Below are 23,327 nucleotides of genomic sequence, written 5' to 3'. Positions count from 1 at the left end.
CTGGTCATCCATTCGGTCGTCTTCCGCCAGCGCCCTGGCCGTGCGGCCCGGCCATTCGTTCCATTGAATCGGGTTGCGGGTCTTACCAAATGCGCTACTGCCCTCCAGTGGCCAGTTTTATTGCTTTAAAATGGCTTTTCAGCATTGTGCTTTGGAGTAAAGGTGCATCAGAACTTAGAGATATCTCTTGTGAAAAAAACGGAAAAGACTTATAAATACGTTTTTGGGACACTGAAACACTTAAAAATAGAACGTATTTATACGTTTTTGGGAGCAAATTAGTTAATGTTTCTCCATAAAACCTTTCACACACACTTGAACACCGTTTAAATGCCAGGATTTAAACGGGCTGGCCTTGTATGTGAAAGCAATTTCCCAGGTCGACTGACACGGAGATTACGTGAACATTTAACGGGTCGCATCTTAGTATAATGTCCTGGGACAAGGCGTATGTGAAAGCAAGTTAAATTCCCTGGTCACAGCACGATGGCTGATGACGCAAATATCATGGCGGACCGATCATCACTTCCTCTTTCTTCGCAGTGAGACGAAAAGCGGTAAACAAACATGCTATTATCAACATATCAAGCTGGAAATAGCTGAATTAAACTGAAAGCATAACGAAATTAAATTGCTACTGGATCGTAGAGCCAAGGAAAAGAGTCCATCGTCCATCTTTGGAAATGTGCAGTTTATTTAGTTGCCAATGTTAAGGTCCGCAACTGCGGAAACAAGTTGTACCTCAAAGCAGAAAACAATGGAGGGAAGTGTTCAAGGGTTTATTAAATACAAATAAAAATACACGCAATCGCGGAAAACGGGAAATAACACAATTGGTCCGTGACAGTTGGTCGACGGGGATCAATAATGTAAGTTAAGCAGTAGGCAGCGAGGCAATAAGACAACCCCCCCGCAGAAAGAGTGCCAGTGGGCAACACGGGACAAGTCTGTAAAATGGTCCAACCCGCGTTATTCCCGGGATATATCTCCATGTGTGAAAGCAATGACGCGAGAAAATCCCACGTTACCTTACACAGGAATTTACTGGGATGTTTGTGAAAGGGGCGCATGTAATGTTCTTTCTTGATGATGGCGTCTATTTTATGTTGTCCATTCATCAGTTCCTGATGTAGCAAGCACCACAACATGATGCTGCCACCTCTATGCTTCATAGCTGGCATGGTGTTCTTAGGCCTTTTTACTCCTAGATGTAACGAGACATGTGCTGATTACCGGTTTCAAGGTACAGTGCCCTCCATAATTATTGGCACCCCTGAAAAAGATATGTTTTTTAGCTTCTAATATTTTTTTTTTTAATTCAAATAATATGGGACCTTAATGGAAAAAAAGAGAAAAATCCAACCTTCAATACAAGTGCATTCATTCAGTGGGGAAAAAATCCCACATAAAGAAAAAATTATTTGACATCAAATAATGTGTGTCACAATTATTAGCACCCATGGTGTTAATACTTTGTACAACCCCCTTTTGCCAACAAAACAAGGTCTGGGGACTGAGATGGCCATGGGAGGAGCTTGATTTTGTGTCCGGTGAACCATTTCTGTGTAGATTTGGCCATATATTTAGGGTCATTGTCTTGCTGAAAGACCCAGTGACGACCCATCTTCAGCTTTCGGGCAGAGGGCAACAGATTTTGATTTAAAATTTCGTGGTATTTCAAAGCATTCGTGATGCCATGCACCCTAACAAGGTTCCCGGGGCCTTTGGAAGCGAAACAGCCCCACAGCATCACTGACCCACCCCCATACTTCACAGTGGGTATGAGGTGCTTTTCAGCATTCGCATCTTTCGTGGCACGCCAGACCCACTCAGAGTGTTTGTTGCCAAAAAGGTCAATCTTGGGGCTTCAACTGGGACCGTGTGCTTTGGTCAGATGACTGTTATTTGGTCCCCACCAATGTTGAGACCAAAACTACGCCCCCCACCAATGTTGAGACCAAAACTACGCCCTTGGTAGGTATAATTATGATTTTTTTTTTTGTTGTTGTCCTGAACACAGTTGTTTTTTATCAATGTTTCATAACTTCTCTCTCCTCTTACTGACAGCATGACATGCTGTTTTTCCAAAATGTGTAATCTTAACCTTGTTGTTCTGCATGATGTATTCTGACTCCGCCCACTGCAGGACAGGTTTGTTAAGGTGCACGAGTCTGGCTGGCATTTCCAGAAGACTCTTATCAGAGAGGGTGAGTTGCTTTGCTTACCTGGACAAATCTCTTCTGATCATATAAAGTTTATTAGTGAATTTTTAGGATTTATAAATTTAGTTGTAATTCATGAAAAAGTTGGATGATCTGTTTTAGGTTGAAATAGCTTTAAAGCTCTTTGTGGTGTATGTTTTTGTTTTTGTTTTTTTTTTTTAATTTGAAGTTTTGCTTTTCTTATGTCAAATGAAGAAGATTGTTCATTTTTCTCTGAAATTTCACAGCTACGTTAAGTGAATACTTTTCCATTATGACCGAGCTGAGTCAGCTGACCCAACCGCGGAATAATACCTTCATTGGAGTTTCCCATTCTCAACCCACCTGGAAACAAAATGGAGTCGTCCCGGAATGGTTTCACTGGAAAATTAGCAGGAAGTAAGTCACTGACAGTGCTAAACTATGTTTCTGTGTACACTTCACATGAGACCTTGTAGATTTTGTTCAGCACTAATCAGGCCTTTCTAGTCTGACTGGTAGGGAATTGCTGTTGAGCCTACCTCATGTGAACCAAAGTTATAATAGTTTGGGAATTTTTATCATACTTTCATTTTGTTTAGTGTTGACTTTTTTTCCCCCTGAAATTCCGTTTTGATTAGTTTTTCTTGTGAATTTGCTACTTTTTATTGACTGTGTTGTTGTTGAAATTATAGTTTTAGCTTATTTTTTTATTAGTTTATGTTTTAGTTTTAGTTATTAATGCTTTGGGGTGTATAGTAAAATTAGCTTACATAACTCACATGAGATATAATTGCTTGAAATTGTATTCGTTCATTTTGAATAGCCAACCCTTAAATGCAAATGTGTGTAAATACTGCAGTATTTACACACATTTTGCATTTTGCATAAAATACAGGGAGTGTGTGCTTTTTTTATTTAGATTTTTAAAAATGTCAATGTTATAATAATAATGAAAATGTTTTATCAATATATCATCATTTTGTTCATTTACATTCATGAAAATAATCTTGATATTAGCGTGTCGTGAGTTACTTTTTCCTCATAAACTTCATGTTTAATGGTTCTCAAAACTTAGCTCGCAGGTATGCGCTTTGGAGATATTTACTGTAATTTTTGGACTGTAAGCCGCTACTTTTTTTCCCTTATTTTGAAACCTGCGGTTTATAGTTCAGTGCAGCTTATTTTTTAATTTATTTGGGTTAATAAGAAACACTTTATTTTAGTGCTGCAACGATTAATCGATTAACTAGAGTATTCGATTAGAAAAAAATATTCAAATTAAATTTTTTTGCTTCGAGTATTCGTTTAATTAAAGCGGCATTGTAATGGTTTATTTTGAAAGTGTTTGCATTTAGTTTTTTAATTAGGGTGGATACACTGCCCTCTGGTCTGCCTCTTTTCACATGGCCATCTGCTCCCTGTTAAGACCAACGTAAGCTAAGTTTTTGTTTGAGCTGATGTTTTTTTAATGCATTCAGAATTTAGTTTATAGGTATATTTAGCTGTTTTTTGTGAGAATATGTGTCCGAACCATTTGTTAAGAGTATTGTAAAACTTTAGCATTTTATAGCATTTAAGCTAGTGGACTTTTTCTATGTAAGTTAGCCAATTGTTCTTTTGTTGTACATAGATCATCATTTAAAAAAAAAAATACCGTTTGAGACTCAGCTCAGGTATTTTAATTTTTCATGTTCCTTATCCGATTACTTGATTATTCGAACTAGCTAGTCAATTGATTAATCGACAACTAAAATATTCGATAGCTGCAGCCCTACTTTATTTGACAGCAGCGTCATAACACTGCTATAACACCGTCATAATTGTGACATGACACTATCATGGGCATTACTGAATGCTTATGACAGATGTCATTACGTATCATCTGGCAAATTAAGTTACTAACTCCATTTATGTCCAGCTCGGATCTTTTATATCTATGATGGTCTAACAGTTCTATGGCGCCACTGTCAAATAAAGTGTTAAAGAATACCAGAGCTAATGATTAATGAAACAACTGGATGTGTAACTGAAGAAATAATTAGCACAGAACATGAAATTTGATTGTTATTTACGTCTGTAGTGCTGCAATGCATGCTAGGAGGCATGTTGGACGACAACAGTGTTGACAGCAAGCGGCAGCTGAGGTTGACTTTCTCCCCCAAGGGAGCAGTGATGGCCAAATATGAGCTTCTTTAAGCAATGAAGAAGCTTTGCAGCCATTTGGTTCAAAGCTTCTTGGTGGTTCATTTGGTCTTATGACAGTCTTATGATGCCGCAGTCAAATAAAGTGTTGCCAATTAATATCTTTTGGTGTAAATATCCCATAATACAGTGAGGACAGCTGCAGCTTATAGTCCTGAACGGCTTATCTATAAACAATACCGTTTTCGTGTCAAATTTGGTGGGTGGCGGCTTATAATCAGGTGCGCCATATCGTCCAAAAATTACAGTGCATTTTTTTGCTTTAGCATAATGGATCTCAGTTTTAAGTCAATGAATTAGCCAGATCACATTTCCTAGTAAAAGGCTCCTCTGTGTGATTATATGCAGGTCTGCAGAAGAACTTCTCATGTCCAAGCCTTCAGGCTCCTTCCTCATCAGAGTCAGTGAAAGTCGAGTTGGCTACACTCTCTCATATCGGTGAGCTTTTGCTTTGAAATGAAGTCCGATGATCACATTTTATAGCTGTTTAAATGTTTTCTAATCCCATTGTCTTTTGTTTTCTCTTCATACCCCAGTGTCAAGGACCACTTCCGACATTTCATGATCGACACCAAGGAGGACGGCTCTTGCGCCATCGTGGGCGAGAAAGGGCGTCATCCCAGTCTTCAACAACTGGTGGACTTTCACCGAAATGTCCCCATCTCGACCCACAACGAGTTGCTGACCCTCTCTTGTGGACAGGTGAGGATGCCTGAACAGTCCCTTAATATCGGAATCTCATAGTTAGATAGTTCGCAGTATTTATCTATGGGTAACATACCGTATTGGCCCGAATATGTGTTTTTTGCATTGAAATAAGACTGAAAAAGAGGGGGTCGTCTTATATTCGCGGTCTCGACATTATACCCATTCACGACGCTAGATGGCGCCAGATATCATTGAAGCGATGTTCTGTCATGACAGATCTCAGCTACTCTCCCCATTCACGACGCTAGATGGCGCCAGATATCATTGAAGCGATGTTCTGTCATGATAGATTTCAGATACTCTCGTTCAACCAGTTTGCAATATTTTATTGCAATGTTTTTCCTTATTCAGATTTGTTTCAAGACTACAGTTACAGTTAGACTTCACTTTGATGGTTAATGCAGTTATTGCAATTTTGTTGTTTTAGCACAATAGACTGGTTTATTTACATTTCAAAAACCAGAAGCCAATCATTTACGAATGTGATTGCACTTTAGTTTACATAATTAAATGTTCCGATATTAAGATTTGAATGAGGCAAAATAACATGCTTTTTCTCTCAAATATATTGTTATAATCATTTGTTTCGGATGTACTGTAATTATTTTCTGTAGAAAAATTAATTTGGTGTTCAAAAAGTCTTTTTTTCAAACTTGAGTCTCGAAAAAGAGGGGTCGTATTATAATCAGGGCCGTCTTATATTCGGGCCAATACGGTAATTGTTATGATATCGTGGGAAACGGCTCACGGTATGAGAAATGTAGATGGGTACTCTTTTTTTTTTTTTTTTTGCTGAGTCCTTCTTCTTTTCTGTGTTTTCCACTGGTTTATGTGAGTATGATATCTTAAGATCATATATTACGCAAAATCTAATTTCTAAATTCATATACCGCCGAAACACTGTTATTTCTTTGGCAGAAGATTGTCGCAACACTGCTTAGCAAGTGAATTTTAAAGCAACACTAGGTAACTTTTAAACTGTTATAAAATATTTTCATAACACTTGTGATATGTCGACTAACAACTAGTTGAATGACACCTCTTTTATATCCTGTGGGGGTCTGTATCACTTTCACCAGCACTAATTAACTTTGAGGAAGGTGGCAGGAACCCTGCCACACTAAGCCACACGGTTGCTAACTGTCATATGCTATTCTTTAGCTACAACTGGATTCATTACCTTGTTACTATTCATCCTTCACACAGCCACTCGAAACAGAAATGTCGTTTAATCCATCTGAGGCAACCAGGAGATTGATTTTTGATTGATTGATTATTTTATGACACTGTGCGGGTGTGTGCTGGTCCTCATGGGAAATGCAGTCTCTCATAAGGCAAAACACTACCGCTTATGTCCACTGGCGTCGCTAAACTCGACCAAACTGAAAACTTACGTAGTGTTGCTGTAAGATCATCTCAGCTTTTATACCAAGTTAGGACACGACAATATTAAGGCACTTTTATTATCTTGATATAACAATACCGTGAATATTATCACATCCCTAATAGATAACGTATTTACATACCAGTGGTGTATTCTGGTCTTTCAATGAAGGCAAGCTCAAAGTGTGTGCTTCATGATGGTAGTGGGACTCAGCTGCACCCGCTGCTCAGTAAGGAAAGAAACTAGAGTGCCAGACATCAAGTCTCCAAACTCAAATAGCTACAAAAAAAACCACAAGAAATGGAAGCTCAATTTTTTCCTAGTCGTTTTTAACAAAGCAAGTGTCGCTGTGACGATTGTGAAAGTCTCAGGTTCAACTCAGAACAACTGAAAGAAAATTGAAAAATGCCTCCCGCGGATGTTATTACGACAAGATCACTGATTTGCTCATTTTGCTGTCAATCAAAAAGGGATTCAGCCGTCCACACTGTTCAAAGGACTGTGAAGCTTCGCAAATGAAAGAAATTGTAACCAGTGATAAGAAGCTAATTCTCAACAATAGTTGAGGGCATTTTAGTGCATATTTAATCAATGACATGTACTGTACAGACAACAGTATACATTTGAACCTTTTGACATTTTAAGGGAAGCTCTTCCCTTGCAGTCTTAGACCAATCGCCTCATACAGTGTATCACAAAAGTAAGTACACCCCTCGCATTTCTGCAGATATTTAAGTATATCTTTTCATGGGACAACACTTTCAAAATGACACTTTCACACAATGAAAAGTAGTCTGCATGCAGCTTATATAATAGAGTTGATTTATTTTCACCTCAAAATAACTCAAAATATAGCCATTAATATCTAAACCCCTGGCAACAAAAGTGAGTACACCCCTTTGAAAAAATGTACATCCCTAAATATACAAATTGAGTACTGCTTGTCATTTTCCCTCCAAAATATCATGTGACTCGTTACAGGAGTGCTGTCAGCATTTCTGCAGAGATTGAAGAGGTGGGGGGTCTGCCTGTTAGTGCTCAGACCATATGCCGCATTCTACATCAAATTGGTGTGCATGGCTGTCAACCCAGGAGGAAGCCTCTTCTGAAGACGGTACACAAGAAAGCCCGCAAATAGTTTGCTGATGACATGTCAACAAAGCACATGGATTACTGGAACCATGTCCTATGGTCTGATGAGACGGGCGGGCTCTCTTGTGTACCGTCTTCAGAAGAGGCCTCCTCCTGGGGAGACAGCCATGCACACCAATTTGATGTAGAGTGTGGCCTATGGTCTGACTACTAACAGGCTGACCCCCCATCTCTTCAATCTCTGCAGCAATGCTGACAGCACTTCTGTAACGAGTCACATGACATTTTGGAGGGAAAATGACAAGTAGTACTCAATTTGGACATTTAGGGATGTACGTTTTTTTGTTGTCTCATGAAAAGATATACTTAAATAACTCCAGAAATGCGAGGGGTGTACTCACTTTTGTGATACGCATTGCAGATCTACTATTCAGGCAAAGTAGGCGATCGCCTTAGGCCCCCAACCAGTAGGGCCCCCCTAACCAGCTGCCCTTGCCCCAACGAGCAAGGGCTTGGGCCACCGGAGCCAGCCCCCCCCCCCCCCCCAACTATTCGTCATGTATAATTATGTCAGCATACCAAACAAACAAATAACAAAATAAAAAAGAAAGCCATTTGAATGTTGCATTTATATTATCTCTCCCCCACACACACGCACTATCAATCGCTTAGCTTTATTTAGCGCCGTTTAGCGTTATTTAGCGCCGTTTAGCTTTGCTTAGCTCCGTTTAGCATCGCTTAGCTCCGCTTAGCTGTTTGTTAGCTTCACTTAGCTCGCCCGCATTTTTCACGCCACTAAGCTCGCTATTTTTACAGCTCACTTGCTACTTTGCACGTCGGCTATCGTTTATTTCGAAGACATAAGCGAACGTGCTTTCCATGAGAGCCAAAGTGCAGTGAGGGAGAAGTTGAGAACAGGCCGCTTTTGCTTCTTTTAACTTTGTTCTTCTTCTTCACACCGAACACAAAATACACGACAGCACACCCTGTGGCGAAACAATGCAGTACAGTTCCAATCAGTCGTACAATAGCACTCAAGAGCTGGTTAACAGCATTTGCTAACGAAAAAAAAATTAAATCTATTAGTGACACCACAAGCAATGACGAAGAATGTTTTTTTACGGAGTGTAAAGCTTTCGGTTAGCGTTTTAGTGAACGTACCTCCGGTGAACATTTCAAAATAAAAGCATGTCGTGTTCGTCATATAAATAACGATTTCTGGAGTTAATCCCACATACTTCAGAATTAAAATTATAATATGTTGAATAAATACTACAGAATACAGATTCTACACTAAGAATAGCTTTCAAATGACACTCTTTATGAAATATATGATTGGCAATAAATAATTATTATAATTATTATACTACTATTATATATAGTAGTATACTATAATAATAATGCAAGAATTTTTTTTTAAGATTTGTTTTGAATAATGTTGGAAAGGCAAAGTCAGTGTTCTGAATCTGTTTACTTTCCATTCTTTTGCACTAGTAAATGCTATCAGCATTTAACCTCATTGTTTATTTGTGATTAATTATTGTTATTTACATGATTATTTGTACTTTAATAAAGAATTTGAGTGTTCCAAAACAGTTTTGTGAATTAATAAGCGTCAATAAAAAATTCATTGCTAAATTAGACTAATTAAAAAAAGAAAAAAAAGAAAGAAAATTATTAGATTAGTTGACTAATCGTAAAACTAGTCGGCTGACTAATCAGGAGAAAATTTGTCGTTTAGGACAGCCCTTGTGTACCGGAACATATTTCCTCCACACCCTTCTCACCTTTTTAACCCCTGACCCATGAAGAGGGCCCCTGGATATGTTCGCCTTAGGCCCCAAAATTGCCAAGTCTGCCACTGGTGATACTGTATACTCTGGCACACCGTATATCACGTCTTAGATGACATGAATTTTCCTGACGACATCAAAGAAACAAAAATTCAACATCTTCATATGTTCATTCTTTATTCATGCGGGAATTTCCCTCTATTTAATTGACATATTAATGGATGAGGGAACGGTATTACATTTTGTTGTGGAATCAGGTTAAGGTGCGGCTACGGAAATGTGTTTTCTTTTGTATGCTCCAGGCATATCCAGGGAATTGTTACATTATTTGTCCCTTTCGTGCACAAACTATGTTATTACATTGATATAGGACAGGGGTTTCAAAGTTGCGGCCTCCATTTGTCATCCAATTGTAGTATTAGTGTTGCCTGCACGTTTTTGCAATGTGCAATAGGTAGGAATAACAGAAATAAATGAGACTAAAAATAAAAAACAGCTGATTACAAAAAATATATATATATCAGTAACAAAAAGGATAAACGATTTAAAATTAGGGCAGTCAAACGATTAAAATTTTTAATCAAGTTAATCACAGCTTAAAAATTAATTAATCGTAATTAATCGCAATTCAAACCATCTATAAAATATGCCATATTTTTCTGTAAATTATGGTTGGACTGGAAAGATAAGACACAAGACGGATATATACATTCAACATACTGTACGTAAGTACTGTATTTGTATATTATAATAATAACTCAACAAGATGGCATTAACATTAACATTCTGTTAAAGTGATCCATGGATAGAAAGACTTGTAGTTCTAAAAAGATAAATGTTAGTACAAGTTATAGAAATTTTATATTAAAATCCCTCTTAATGTTTTCGTTTTAATAAAATTTGTAAAATTTTCAATCAAAAAATAAACTAGTAGCTCGCCATTGTTGATGTCAATAATTACACAATGCTCATGGTGCTTAACCCTTTAAAGTGATCCTCGATTTTAAAGACATGTAGGCTCTAATAAATCACAATTGTTCTCTTGTATTAAAATATGTCGTTAGAAACACATAAAATGTTAAATCAATGGAAATATTTTATAATATTTAGTGCATATTTTGACCGATAGTTGGCGCCATGTTCTGCGGGCGCGGGGGTGATGACGTAGATGATATTTTTCCAATCGTGTAGCGTGTGTACAACAACTGTGTATTACTGGCTTAACTCGCGAAGTAAAATGCCACGATGTGCTGCTTATGGATGCAATTTCGAGTCAAATGGAAACAAGGAGAGTGATGCGAGTCTCCACAAATTTCCTGTTGACAAGAAGAGGAGAAAGGTTTGGGAAAATGCCTGTAGACAAGCAAATCTTCCCAAACAACCAAGGCTTTGTTGTCGCCATTTTTCTCCTACCGCGTTTGAGGATTTTAGTAGATGACAACTAATGAAAGATCTCACCGGAGCGGCTAGATATAAGCGCAGACTAAAACCAAATGCTGTTCCAACTATTTTCCCACACAAGAAGCCTCAGCCTGCTCGGATATCGAGTGAAAGGCGCGCAATGAAGCGAGACGGACGAGACACTCTGGCCGCCCTCTTAAGCACCCAAGCCGCTCCTGTCGCTACAGCGGGAGGCGAACCTTTGGGCGTACCGCTAGTCACAGAGGAAGCTAATAATTCACCTCTACTGTCAGTTCATCAGGCAGTGTGTGTTCAGTATTCAGCTAATATGAGTGATGCTACCACTCAAACTGATCAAAGCACGTCCAATGCAATTCATTCAATGCAACACAAATGTCCCAACCCCATTGATAAAGCAATAAATTCTCATCGCCGGAATGGCATACATGTGAAGTCAAAATCCATTTTAGGGGACTCCCTCTGAAAGCTCATCGCGAGAATGGCAAGAGTGCCAAACAGTAATCAGAGAAAAGGGTGGCTACTTTGAAGATACTAGAATATCACACGTTTTTAGTTATTTCACCTTTTTTCTAAGTACACAATACACACGTGTGCATTTGTAGCAAGTTATAGCAGAATTCACCGGCGGAAATTATGTTGGCACGTTGTGTGGTGGTGGTGGGGGGGGGGGTACTTTGTGAAGGGAACAGCTGGAAATAACTGTTACCTTCCGCGGGTCGCATGCCAGACAGACATTGCTATTTCTTGCAGCCTAAATGTCAATAAAACAACGCGGATTAGCTCCGTGGTTTGATACTCCGCATCCTTCCCTAGCTCGCCACACATTCATAGTTTTATTGCCTTCAGTGAGAGTTTATAATGTCAATGGTCAAGAAAATAAAAAGGCACGAATGCCAATGTGTTTTGGCCTGTACTGTATGTAAAGCATACGACAGCTCTGGATGCTAACAATCTACACAATTATATTGGAATGAGTTTGATGACGCAATAACTCACCTTGAAGATCTGCTGACAAAAACCTGAGTTCTAGACAACATACGCTCTCTCGCTCCGTTGTCATCGAGATGCACTTGCCGCAAGTACACCAGAAGTTTAGCCCAACTCTTGCCTCATCAGGTATTTCTTTCTCTGCATTTCGCCTTTGCTGCTCGTCTTGTGAACGACTGACAGTGCTGTCCTGCTCTTCACTTTTCCGCTCTGGTTCAAATTGGAAGGGACGAACTGACGAGATGTTGCTAATGAATGACACGCTGAAGTCTGGCAGCGGGATTTGTGACGTCACAGCACTGTGACGTCAACAACCACGGCGAACAATCAGTTAAAATAATTTTACAAATTTTATTAAAACGAAAACATTAAGAGGGATTTAATGTCAAATTATTATAACTCATACTAAGATGTATCTTTTAAGAATTACTTGTCTTAAAACTAGAGGATCACTTTAACACCGAACGTGTCGGCAGCGACGCGTTTACGCATATCGTCTTTGAAGCTTCGTCACGCTATAATTACGTCACCCACGTGCTGCTGGTTGGTCTCATTTGAAAGTGCGGAAGTTAATGTCCACACCAGTTTTTATTTGAAGTCAATCGACCAAGAAAAACGGGAGATAATGACATTTGAATTTTATATTTTGATTGCACTCATAAATATGCATTAAAACGCTGCATGAACCATGTATCTATCTCCATATTTCCATCATTTCTTGTCCTTTTTCAAAACCGAAAGCAGGACAAAAGACTACATATCCCAACAGCCGTTGTGATGTCAAGAAGGACGAACCGAATGATTCATTTCTAATAAATGTCCGAGCGAGGAGCGAAGCAAACAACAGCCGGTTGGTTTGAGCGACTTTGAAACGCGCAGAATAAATCTAAAACTACATTTAGCGCAAGCTAATGCATTATTTCATTAATTCAAGGAAGAAGATGAGCCGTATTTGTCGTTGTTTTCTTTGGATGAGTCGCCGTCTCGGCGAGTAGAAGTGACAGCAGCGCGCAAGCGGCGAAAGAGTAGGCTGTGTGACATTGTGTGTGACGCAGCTCCGTGACCCGATCAAGAAGAAGCTTTATTGAGTGTGCGCAAAAAAAAACAAACAAAAAAACTTTATTGGGTCGCATGCCTGAAAAATTTGACTTGAACTGAACTACTTGTCAATATTTTTTAAAATACTTTTTTTCTATGTTATATATATTTTTTCTTCTCTATAATCTTTTCAATTTTATGTAGATGTGTGTTCAAGAAGCGTGATTGCATGTACGTATATACTTTTGATAAGGTGATGGGTACAACACCGAACTTCACAAAGAGATATCCTCCAAACCCTTTGTGTGTTAGATGAAATATGTAATCTTTTTTCTCACTATTTTGCACTGTATATAACCTGTTTTGACCATAGTATGTGTAAAGGCCAAAAACGCCTATGACCATACCTGCGGTTTGTGTTGAATTGTCAAACATAAAACTATTCAATCTTATTTTTTTCTATTGAATGTTTACCCTAACAAGTTGAATAAATATTATCAAGCTTCAAAACGGTTGGTTGAGCATGTTTGGTTGTCAATGGGACATCAACATTACAAATTTTGAAAAAAGATTTTGGGATGATTTTGTCTTTTTGGGTCCAAAATGTGGATTATAATTGGTCAGTGAAGAAAACAACAGATTTGACATGAAGTTCAAGGTGTCCTGAAAAAATGGACCCAATTTAGCCATTGTAAACATTTTTTTCTTTGAAATATAAAGGCAACATCAAATGCATGCAAATTAGGCCAAGTCGCACACAAGCGCCAGCAGAGGGCGACAAAAAACCCAAAAAACACAAGTAACAAGTGGACATGACACTGTGCTGTCATTTTAATCTGTTTGAGTGGGGCATGTGCGTTAATTGCGTCAAATATTTTAACGTGATTAATTTAAAAAATTAATGACCGCCCGTTAACGCGATAATTTTGACAGCCCTATTTAAAATGTAATAAAATTAATTAAAAAAGAAAAAAAGATTAATTCAAACAAGTGTTTGTATTGATTTATTTTTTTAGTTTTGTTTTATAAATATCCTTCAACCTCACATAGTTTAACTTTCTGGCTGCCATAGACGGCAATAGATGTCCAATCCATTTTAACAGCCTGCAGCTGTTTTTCACTGTCATTAGAATTTACAATCTGGTTCGGTCCCAGTTGAAATGATTGGACGTCTATTACCGTCAACAGGTGTTTTCAAGATCTATTTCCCTCTTTTACTAACTACTAGGGTTGTTCCGATCATGTTTTTTTTTGCTCCCGATCTGATCCCGATCGTTTTAGTTTGAGTATCTGCCAATCTCGATATTTCCCGATCCGATTGCTTTTTTTTGCTCCCGATTCGATTCCAATCATTCCCGATAATTTTTCCCGATCATATACATTTTGGCAAGGCATTAAGAAAAAAATGAATAAAACTCGGACGAATATATACATTTAACATACAGTACATAAGTACTGTATTTGTTTATTATGACAATAAGTCCTCAAGATGGCATTTACATTATTAACATTCTTTCTGTGAGAGGGATCCACGGATAGAAAGACTTCTGACTTTGTATATTGTGACTAAATATTGCCATCTAGTGTATTTGTTGAGCTTTCAGTAAATGATACTGCAGTCATGCCCCAATGGATGATGGGAAGTGGAACCATGATGGGAAGTGGAACCATGACTGTGCGTAGTGCTACCAATTGATATATCTTCTCTGCGTTGGGAAATAAAAAAAGGTGTTAAGAAAAAGATCAAATGCAATCTTGCTTCCCCACATTGCTTCCCATGATATTTCTAATCATAGGGAGAGGAATTGTAAGGTTTTAGCCAATTAAAATAAGCCTCCAAAGGCAGCCAAAATCACTCTACTTATTTTATGCTGCCTTTTATCTCTCTATATAGGTAAAATGGCGCCATTATAGATTGAGCGCGACAATGCATGAGTGGGTCGAAAAAACTTATTACCGCCTTTATAGGGATAAATTTGATTACCCTACCTCAAGCCTAAACTAAAGATTCTGGATGAGTGTAACATATTATGTCTGTAACGTTAAATACAATTAGAAAACGATTTAATTAAATAATATATTAATATTAAAAAAAAGGCATGGTCGATATTTTTTTGCTGATTTTGATACTTTGAAAATGACGTGGTTGGACCCGATCGATCTAATGAAAACACCTCTTAATGTTTTCGTTTTAATAAAATTTGTAACATTTTCAATCAAAAAATAAACTAGTAGCTCGCCATTGTTGATGTCAATAATTACACAATGCTCATGGTGCTTAAACCCATAAAATCAGTCGTACACGAGCGCCAGCAGAGGGCGACAAAAAAAAAAAAAAAAACACAAGTAAAAAGTGGACATGACACTGTGCTGTCATTTTAATCTGTTTGAACGGGGCATGTGCGTTAATATTATTATAATATTTTAACGTGATTAATTTTTTAAAAAACAATTACCGCCCGTTAACGCGATATTTTGACAGCCCTATTTAAAATGTAATAAAATTAATTAAAAAAGAAAAAAAGATCAATTCAAACAAGTGTCGGTATTGATTTATTTTTTGTTTTGTTATATAAATATCTTGCAACCTCACATAGTTTATCTCTTCGGCTGCCTTAGACGGCAATAGATGTCCAATCCATTTTAATAGCCTGCAGCTGTTTTTCACTGTCATTAGAATTTACAATCTGGTTCTGTCCCAAATAGCCAGTTGAAATGATTGGACGTTTATTGCCGTCAACAGGTGTTTTGAAGATCAATTTCCCTCTTTTACTAACTACCACAACACATAGTCTGTGACCTGAGCTGGCTTTATAGTATTATACTGTCTGCAGTACTGTCTACTATAAAGACTAGGTGGAACTGCAACGGTTACGTGGTAAAATCTCATTCCCTCTGTTAAAGCTTGTGTTGATTTCTTCTGTTATCTTTGAAATTAGACTCCCCCCGTTGCCGATATCAAAACCAGCGAGGACAGTTCTGTGAATTCCAACAAGATTCCCATCATATCAAAAGTTCCCAGTCTTGATCATCAGAATAACAATGAAAACCACAGCCAAACACACCCAGTCGTGGTAAGAAAATATTACTCTCTTGTTGTTTTGCTCTTATGTTGTGCTTCAATACAATCATTTCTGACTTTTTCCTGTTCATATCTAAAGCCCGTTCCAAAGACCAGGAAGAGATACCTCACTGACATCACTCCACCTGTCGAACCTCTCAAGACTAATCCTGAGAGTTCGCTCACTACCAACAAAACAGAGGTGGCCCCCGTGCCTACCCTTGACCACCAAACTGACACAAACACGGAGAGGACCGCGCTTTCTATAACGGAGGAGCTCCAGATGAGTTGGGAGCAGCTGTTTGACGCAGCACTCTCTGCTTACAATGACGAAGGTGATTTGCTACAGCCGGAGTACAGACCACCTCCCCCTTTCGCGCCCGGTTACTCATCAGGACCCATCTAATGTGAATGCTCAATCGGAAAACAGGACACTAAGACTTTCCAATTTAAGTCAATCTGGCATTCACCGTACTTTTATGAGCTAATCAGCCCAAATGATGGGTCTGAATTCAGTAACACAATAATAGTATACAGTAAAACATGTTTTGTGTTTATAAACACCAGATAGGCACTATTAAGGGTGTAACGGTACATGTATTTGTATTGAACCGTTTCGGTATGTGGTGCTCGGTTCGGAACGGAGGCGTACCGAACGACGTAATGTAACCCTCACTTTTCGAGTCTGTGAGTCGATCGGGTTACAGTTTCTTTGTGTAGATTATATTTACTCCGTATTCTCTCTTTTTTCTTTTTTCTTTTTTCTTTTTTTTTTTTTTTTTTTTTTTTTTTTTTTTTAACCTGTCCTGTTCAGCTGTTTGACACGGAGAATGGAAGTCTAAGTGTCCGGATAGTCTGAACAGTTTTAATGTTTCACATTGAGAGTCTGACATACTCCCTTTGTGATCATTCAACATACCTCATTTATTATGACAAAACGGCAAACTGGGGGAACAAAAGAAAAGGAACACAAGAGAAGAAAGAGGAGAAACACAAACAACAACAAGAAATACATTGAACGCCTAACTACACTAACTACCAATATGTTGGTGCTATCGTCAGCTAAATGTATTTCTGGTTGACACCATGTGGGAGGCCTGTTGATCAGGGGAAGAAGGTGGGAGAGTCTATAAGCTAAGTGATAGAAAGGAGTAGAGTGTACACAAATCATCTCTGTGATCTAGAACCCAGTAATCGCGTGAATCTCTTGTGAGTGTAAGCCCGTTGGCGACCGACCCTACACCGCCCCATCGCCAATCCCGGCACCGGGACCCCCCGTCCGAGCACGAATTTGAATTGAGTCAATCTGAATTCAGTAACACAATAATAGTATACAGTAAAGCATGTTTTGTGTTTATAATCACCAGATAGGCACTATTAAGGGTGTAATGGTACATGTATTTGTATTGAACCGTTTCAATACGTGGTGCTCAGTTTGGAACGGAGGCGTACCGAACAAGTTTCTGACGTAATGTAACCCTCACTTTTCGAGGCTGTGAGTCGATCGGGTTACAATTTCTTTGTGTAAATTATATTTCCTCTGTATTCTCTACTATAATGAGGACCAACATGGTAGGAAAGTATAACCCAGAAACGTCAACGGCGCGACAACGTGTCCGCCGCGAGAACGCAGTGAAACGCGGGCGTTAAAGTCAATCAGCCAATGCACATCAGTCGCAGTGCAGCCGCATGTTAGACGCGTCCCATAAGCGGCTCAATGCGACGCATGCGAAAAGAACGGCAGAGTTTATTATTTGACACGAGATGCGACCCTCCTGCGTCAATACTACTACCGTTAGCTAGGATCGGGCAAAAGTCACTCGTGTAAAAATACGGTGGATCCGGTCGATTTTCAAACTAATATGCAATCGTAACCCACTTTTTGAGTCCAGCAGATCTCTTGAGCGTTAGATCGGGGCACAGTTGACTTGTTTTTGTTGATTTACTGCTGTCTTCTCTGCGATAATAATAACCAACACGGCCCCGTGTTCAATACAAAACCCTCCTACCACAGCAAAACAAGTAGGAACTAATATTCACATAGGATCTAAAGTTATACAACATAAAATAGACAATATAAATGAATACTACATCACATTTGTAAAATATAAACACATTAAAAAAAAAAAATAATAGCCAATTTAAATAAAATAAATTGAAATGAGCTAAAACACCTGTAATTAAATAATAAGAATAATACACAGATCCTGCTTACACAATTAAATTTAATAATTTCTGTGTGGCGCTTTAACTTGAGAAAATCCACCAATAAAGCTTTTGAAAACCGTTCATAAGGAAAAAAAATGATTCATTGAGGCATTTCATTTGTAAAATACATGTTAAAATCTCATTGGGATTGCTTTTCTCTTTAGCACAGGACTTATTTTTTCGTCTTTCTTTCAGAAAGAAAGCTGACCAATACGCGGGGTCTGAAAGGCCAATTGTGGTTGGATTATCTTTAAATACCCGCTACTTTTAAAGCAGAATTCTAGTTTTGTATAGGTTAATGTTCCTATTGTTGAAAGCAAAATGGTGTGTAATAAACAACTAGCACATTTATATTTTGCATTTTGTTTTCTTACTGTACCGAAAATGAACCGAACTGTGACCTCAAAACCGAGGTACGTACCGAACTGAGATTTTTGTGTACCGTTACACCCCTAGGCACTATAGATACTAAATGAGATAAGTGAGTGCTTTACAAATTCAGGGAAGCGCTAAAAAGCAAGGGCGTAGGTTTTGTGTCAACATTGGTAGGGACGAGAGAACAGCATAACCTGCATGTACACTTTTTGCTGGGGACGGGACATTAATATGACCAAACAGATAATTCAACCGGTCAGGGCCACATTTCTCACCAATATGAACCTAATTAACTGATAGAAGAAATGATCAAAGCAAAATAAATCTGTCTTGACTTATACTAATTTTTAATTGTGTTGGTTCACGTGATACAACGCTGGATTCAAACCTTTGCATAGACTTCACTATCAGTTGACGGGACAAGGGGCTCGGGGCCCATCCGTAGGGGGTCTGTTGTTAAATCTTAATCAGATATATTTTCAAAAACCAAAACAGGCACCTCCCTTATGCATATACAGTACGGGTCTCCATGAGCGGCAACATCAATAAATTCAAAGTCGTTCCATAATAAAATCCCGATTATTTTTTTGTATAAGTACTGTACAGCAAAACTTTAAATGTATATAAAATTCTCAAATTTTACGCTAAATGCACATAACAATTCACCAAATGGAGAGAGATAATCACCTATATTTTCAGGATCAATATCAATATTTAATATATCATACAAGTTTTTGCCCAAAATAGCAACTTCCAATTTTTTTCATGCACGTTTTCAACAGCTAATCACTCAATTTTCACATCAGAAACTTAATTCTTGAGAACAGCATGCAGAATCATCTTAATTTCACTCAACAAAAGCAAAACTTGCATTTTTCTATATAAAATCACGACTTATTAAGGCTGAATTCCTAAACAAAATCCAACATGGCGGCCGTCACAAAACAAAGAGCTTTTTCAGTTGGAAATTATTGTAAATAAAAGCTTAAATCACGGAATTTCTATAGATATGAATGTAAAACAGTATAGATTCTTGGTTAAAAGCTAAAAACGGGCAGTTATCGTTTATTTTACATAAATATTTCAAGCAAAGGTTACGGTATTGTGTAATCTAACATGGCGGCCGTCACAAAACATAGAGCTTTTTAAGTTGAAAATTCTTGTAAATAAATGCTTAAATCGCCGAATTTATATAGATATGAACGTAAAACAGTCTAGATGCTTAGTTAAAAGCAAAAATAAATAAATAATAATTATCATTCATTTTACGTAAATATTTCAAGCCACAGAACACTAATTTTATTCGTTGATTTTTTTTTTCACATTTCAAAGTGCATGCACGGTGTTATTTAATATAATAATTACCTTGAATCCTCGACCAAATCACTCTTGAGACCCTACTGCCTGATGTATGCAGTAAAACCTTCGTCCTGTTTCCACCTAAGTCTGGCGTTGGAAGGCAGCGTGTTTGAGTTTATCACAGTGAAAGCCAACTCAACGTTCTGCCTGGGTCGGCCCCCTACGGGAATGCGTGGCATGATGTCTATGGGATCTGTCATGTCAACTGATGGTGGAGTCTATGACCTTTTTTCAAGTCTCTTTATTTAAAAAAACAGGGAGCTATCCAAGAATGAGTCCACTTCTGGGGGACACTGGAGCACACCTACACTCAAACTAAAGTAATTCAACATAAAAGTGATTTAGGAAAAAATTCATGACAAAAAATCTGAGATATCCAAGGACCGATCTATATCTGAGGCATCCAAAGTACTCTCATGAAATTGTGTGATTTCTGTAGTTTCCAAAAGATAAAGCCCTAAGAATCTGAGTGATCTCCTCGCTCCGTCCCCCTCGCGCACCACTGGACACTGGCCAAGAAAAAGTCTCATCCCGCTTGTTCTGAGTTCATTGGTTTAATCCAACAAAAAGTCATCCACAGGTTGTCATCCAAAAACATAGACAAAGGAACAACTGAGAGAGAGAGAGAGAGAGAGAGAGAGAGAGAGAGAGAGAGAGAGAGAGAGACGTCAAAAAACTTCTGGCTGTATGCTTCCTCCTTTTGCCTAGCGCCAACTGACCGTCTCACACCGTGGCTTCCGTCTATACAATACGTTGTCAAACGTGACGTCACTAACTAGTCCACGAAATCAAATAAACAAATAACTATGAACATGAATAATCAACTAAACCATTATTTAGGTTCCTACTATTTCATTTCACTTTTTTTTTTCCATGTCACCTGTTCATGTCAGTATCCCTCTGAAGTGGACCCATTCTTGGGATTTGCACTCTGAAGCCAACACTTTGCATTACGGTAATCCACATATTGCAATTTTTAAGGTTCACACAGATTAATGCTATGCTAACTCAGATGCAGGTCGGACTTTTAGTAGCAAAATTTGTGGTGTCTCCTCCACAGCATTGATTTACATTACTTACAGTGGCTTGTGCTGGCCGGAAAAAAAAAGCCTTCTAATATCCCTCCTCTTCGAAGGGGGTGGAGGAGACTGCATGTTGTATTTCTGTCAGCGAGGTTGTGTGAGTGTGCCATGTGTGTCTGTGTTGCGGGAGGAGGGGGCGGGGGGCTTAAGTAATCAGCCATCAAACGTGCGTTTGAAGGGAAAAAATGGATTGGCACATTCAGCAAGTGAAAAGGGATAAGTGTAAGTCTGAACATAATGAAAATAATTCACCTAATCAGGGTAGAGTCAATTCCATGCTTACAACATATGGGAAGACAATCTAAATTACCTATAGTCTATAACTAAACTCAATATGTTGCAAATAAGGTGGCTTAAAAGTTGGTGGGGACAAATTGAGCATCCTGAAAAGTTGGTCGTGTTATGTCCCTACTGTCCCTATGCAAACCTACGCCCTTGCTAAAAAGCAATCATTTTACTTTCTCATTAAAAAGGAGGGCTGGCTTTTATAGTTTATACAATTTTCCTTTGTATGCTGTATGTCTTACAACAACTTACAAGTTGCTTTACCTGCTTTTCCCTCTTCTGACTAAAACATTGTTTATATCCACCAATGCATTCATCCACACTGCTTCTCTTGTAGTATGTGAAGGAATCACAAAGTATTTAAAATATATGTGTAAAACAAATTAACTGTAATTGAATGATTGAATACCGGTAAAGCATTTTTTTTGTTTTTTTTTAATTTCCTAAGTCTAAGCACATTGCTAATATTAAACTGTGCATCATGTTACTGTGGCTTACATTACAATGATAATAAATGTACTTTTTATGGAATAAACCTATGGGTTGTTTTAATAACTCCATTTTAATGTTGGTCATGATGGTGATAATGTCCAGTTAATTAAATAGCACATATGAAGACAACTATTCACACGCACATTAACAGCAATAAACGATGCCGCAAAAAAATGATGAGGAAGACATCAATTATATATTATTTTTATTGACAAGTAAGAATTTTCTAGCATTATGAACATTTTTAAAATTGCTGTTCCTATACAGGTAATAACCAGAACTAAATATGAGCTGGGTAACATCAGAGGTGGGTAGTAATGAGTTACATTTACTCAGTTACATTTACTTGAGAAACTTTTTGAGAAAAATGTACTTCTTAGAGTAGTTTTACCACAGAATACTTTTTATTTTTACTTGAGGGGATTTGCTAATAAACCATAGACTTCATAATGTATTGTTGGGACACGTGGCCGATTCATAGGGGGCCTATCTCAGTCAAAGCTGACTGCGTGGAAACACAGACAATGAGCTTTTTCCATTGAAAATTCTCGTGAATAAACGCTTAAATCCCTGTATTCTTTATAGATATGGACGTAAAACTGTTTTGATTCTTGGTTAAAAGCAAAAAAAAAAAACCGAGCAATTAGCATTTATTTTACGTAAATTTTGCGAACTATGATGCTAGTCAGTAAGCAAATTAGCGGCCGCCATATGTAAACAAAGAGCTTTTTCTGCTGAAAATTTTTGTAAATAAATGCTTTAATAGTGTTTAATGGTGTTTCACTAAACATTATTAGATTGAAATATCACATAATAAAACACGTAAAAGCTGATTGTTTTTTAATATGGACGCAGAAATGTCTAAAATAAAATCTAGAGATACAAAATCCAACATGGCCGCCGCAGCAAAATAATGAGGTTTTTACATTGAAATTCTTGTGAATAAATGCTTAAATCCCTGAATTCTTTTTAGATATGGACGTAAAACAGTCTCGATTCTTGCTTGAAAGTAAAAGAAACCGTGCAGGTAGCATGTATTTTACGTAAATATGGCGAATGTGCGACACGTCTTTAAGCCGCCTCCATGTCTAAACAAAGAAGAAAATTCTTGCAAATAAATGCTTCAATCACTGAATTCTTTATAAATATGGACGTAAAACAGTTTAGATTTTTGGTTAAAAGCAAAAAAAGAAAAAGGGCAGTTGGCAGTTATTTTACGTAAATATGGCGAAGTACGATGTCAATGCTGTAGCGGCTAATTTCTCCTACTGATTTTTTTTCACAACGTTTCAAAATGCATGTATGGTACGAAAAATATAATAATTACCCTGAATCCTCAAACAATTATTTCTTAGACAATCCTTCCTGTTTGTATGCAGTACAGCTTTCGTACTTTTTCAACCTAAATCCGGCGTTAGATCGCTGCATGTGACCGACTGCTAATAAATGAAGCTGAGTGTGGGACGGCCCCCTTCGAGGAGACGTGTACGCAGTTAATGTATCACATCAATATATTATGAAGTTTACGGAAGAAATCACTACTTGTACTCCACTACTTTGGGCTACACTAGAGTTGTTACATTTTTCGTCTTTCTTCTACTTGTTGAATTTATTTTTGCCAGAGTTGCCAACAGTGGCCGTCTCAGTTTCACCAAT

The 23,327-nt window shown here is 37.9% G+C and overlaps 1 protein-coding gene across 2 annotated transcripts; it reads left to right on the top strand.

The window, feature by feature from the left end:
• Positions 1-1,999: 1,999 nt before the first annotated feature.
• Positions 2,000-21,714, top strand: hsh2d (hematopoietic SH2 domain containing). 2 transcript variants are annotated; one of them, XM_057842236.1, is made up of 6 exons: positions 2,000-2,207; positions 2,450-2,600; positions 4,734-4,823; positions 4,922-5,087; positions 15,749-15,883; positions 15,971-21,714. In XM_057842236.1, exons 2-6 carry the CDS (start codon positions 2,476-2,478, stop codon positions 16,274-16,276), a joined length of 822 nt encoding a protein of 273 aa, XP_057698219.1. In that variant the 5' UTR covers positions 2,000-2,207; positions 2,450-2,475; the 3' UTR covers positions 16,277-21,714. The 2 variants fall into 2 exon arrangements, with proteins under 2 accessions (XP_057698219.1, XP_057698220.1); XM_057842237.1 differs by lacking the exon at positions 2,000-2,207 and having other exon boundaries at positions 2,214-2,600.
• Positions 21,715-23,327: the final 1,613 nt, after the last annotated feature.

The sequence above is a fragment of the Corythoichthys intestinalis genome, chromosome 7 (assembly GCF_030265065.1).
Source record: "Corythoichthys intestinalis isolate RoL2023-P3 chromosome 7, ASM3026506v1, whole genome shotgun sequence".
NCBI lineage: Eukaryota > Metazoa > Chordata > Actinopteri > Syngnathiformes > Syngnathidae > Corythoichthys > Corythoichthys intestinalis.
This window is presented reverse-complemented; position numbering and strand designations above follow the sequence as displayed.

Excerpts from the sequence above, each read along its gene's own strand:
- hsh2d (XM_057842236.1), top strand. The coding sequence starts at position 2,476 with ATGACCGAGCTGAGTCAGCTGACCCAACCGCGGAATAATACCTTCATT. Across the intron at positions 2,601-4,733 it reads CACTGGAAAATTAGCAGGAA|GTCTGCAGAAGAACTTCTCA; the intron begins GTAAGTCACTGA and ends GATTATATGCAG. Across the intron at positions 5,088-15,748 it reads TGACCCTCTCTTGTGGACAG|ACTCCCCCCGTTGCCGATAT; the intron begins GTGAGGATGCCT and ends CTTTGAAATTAG.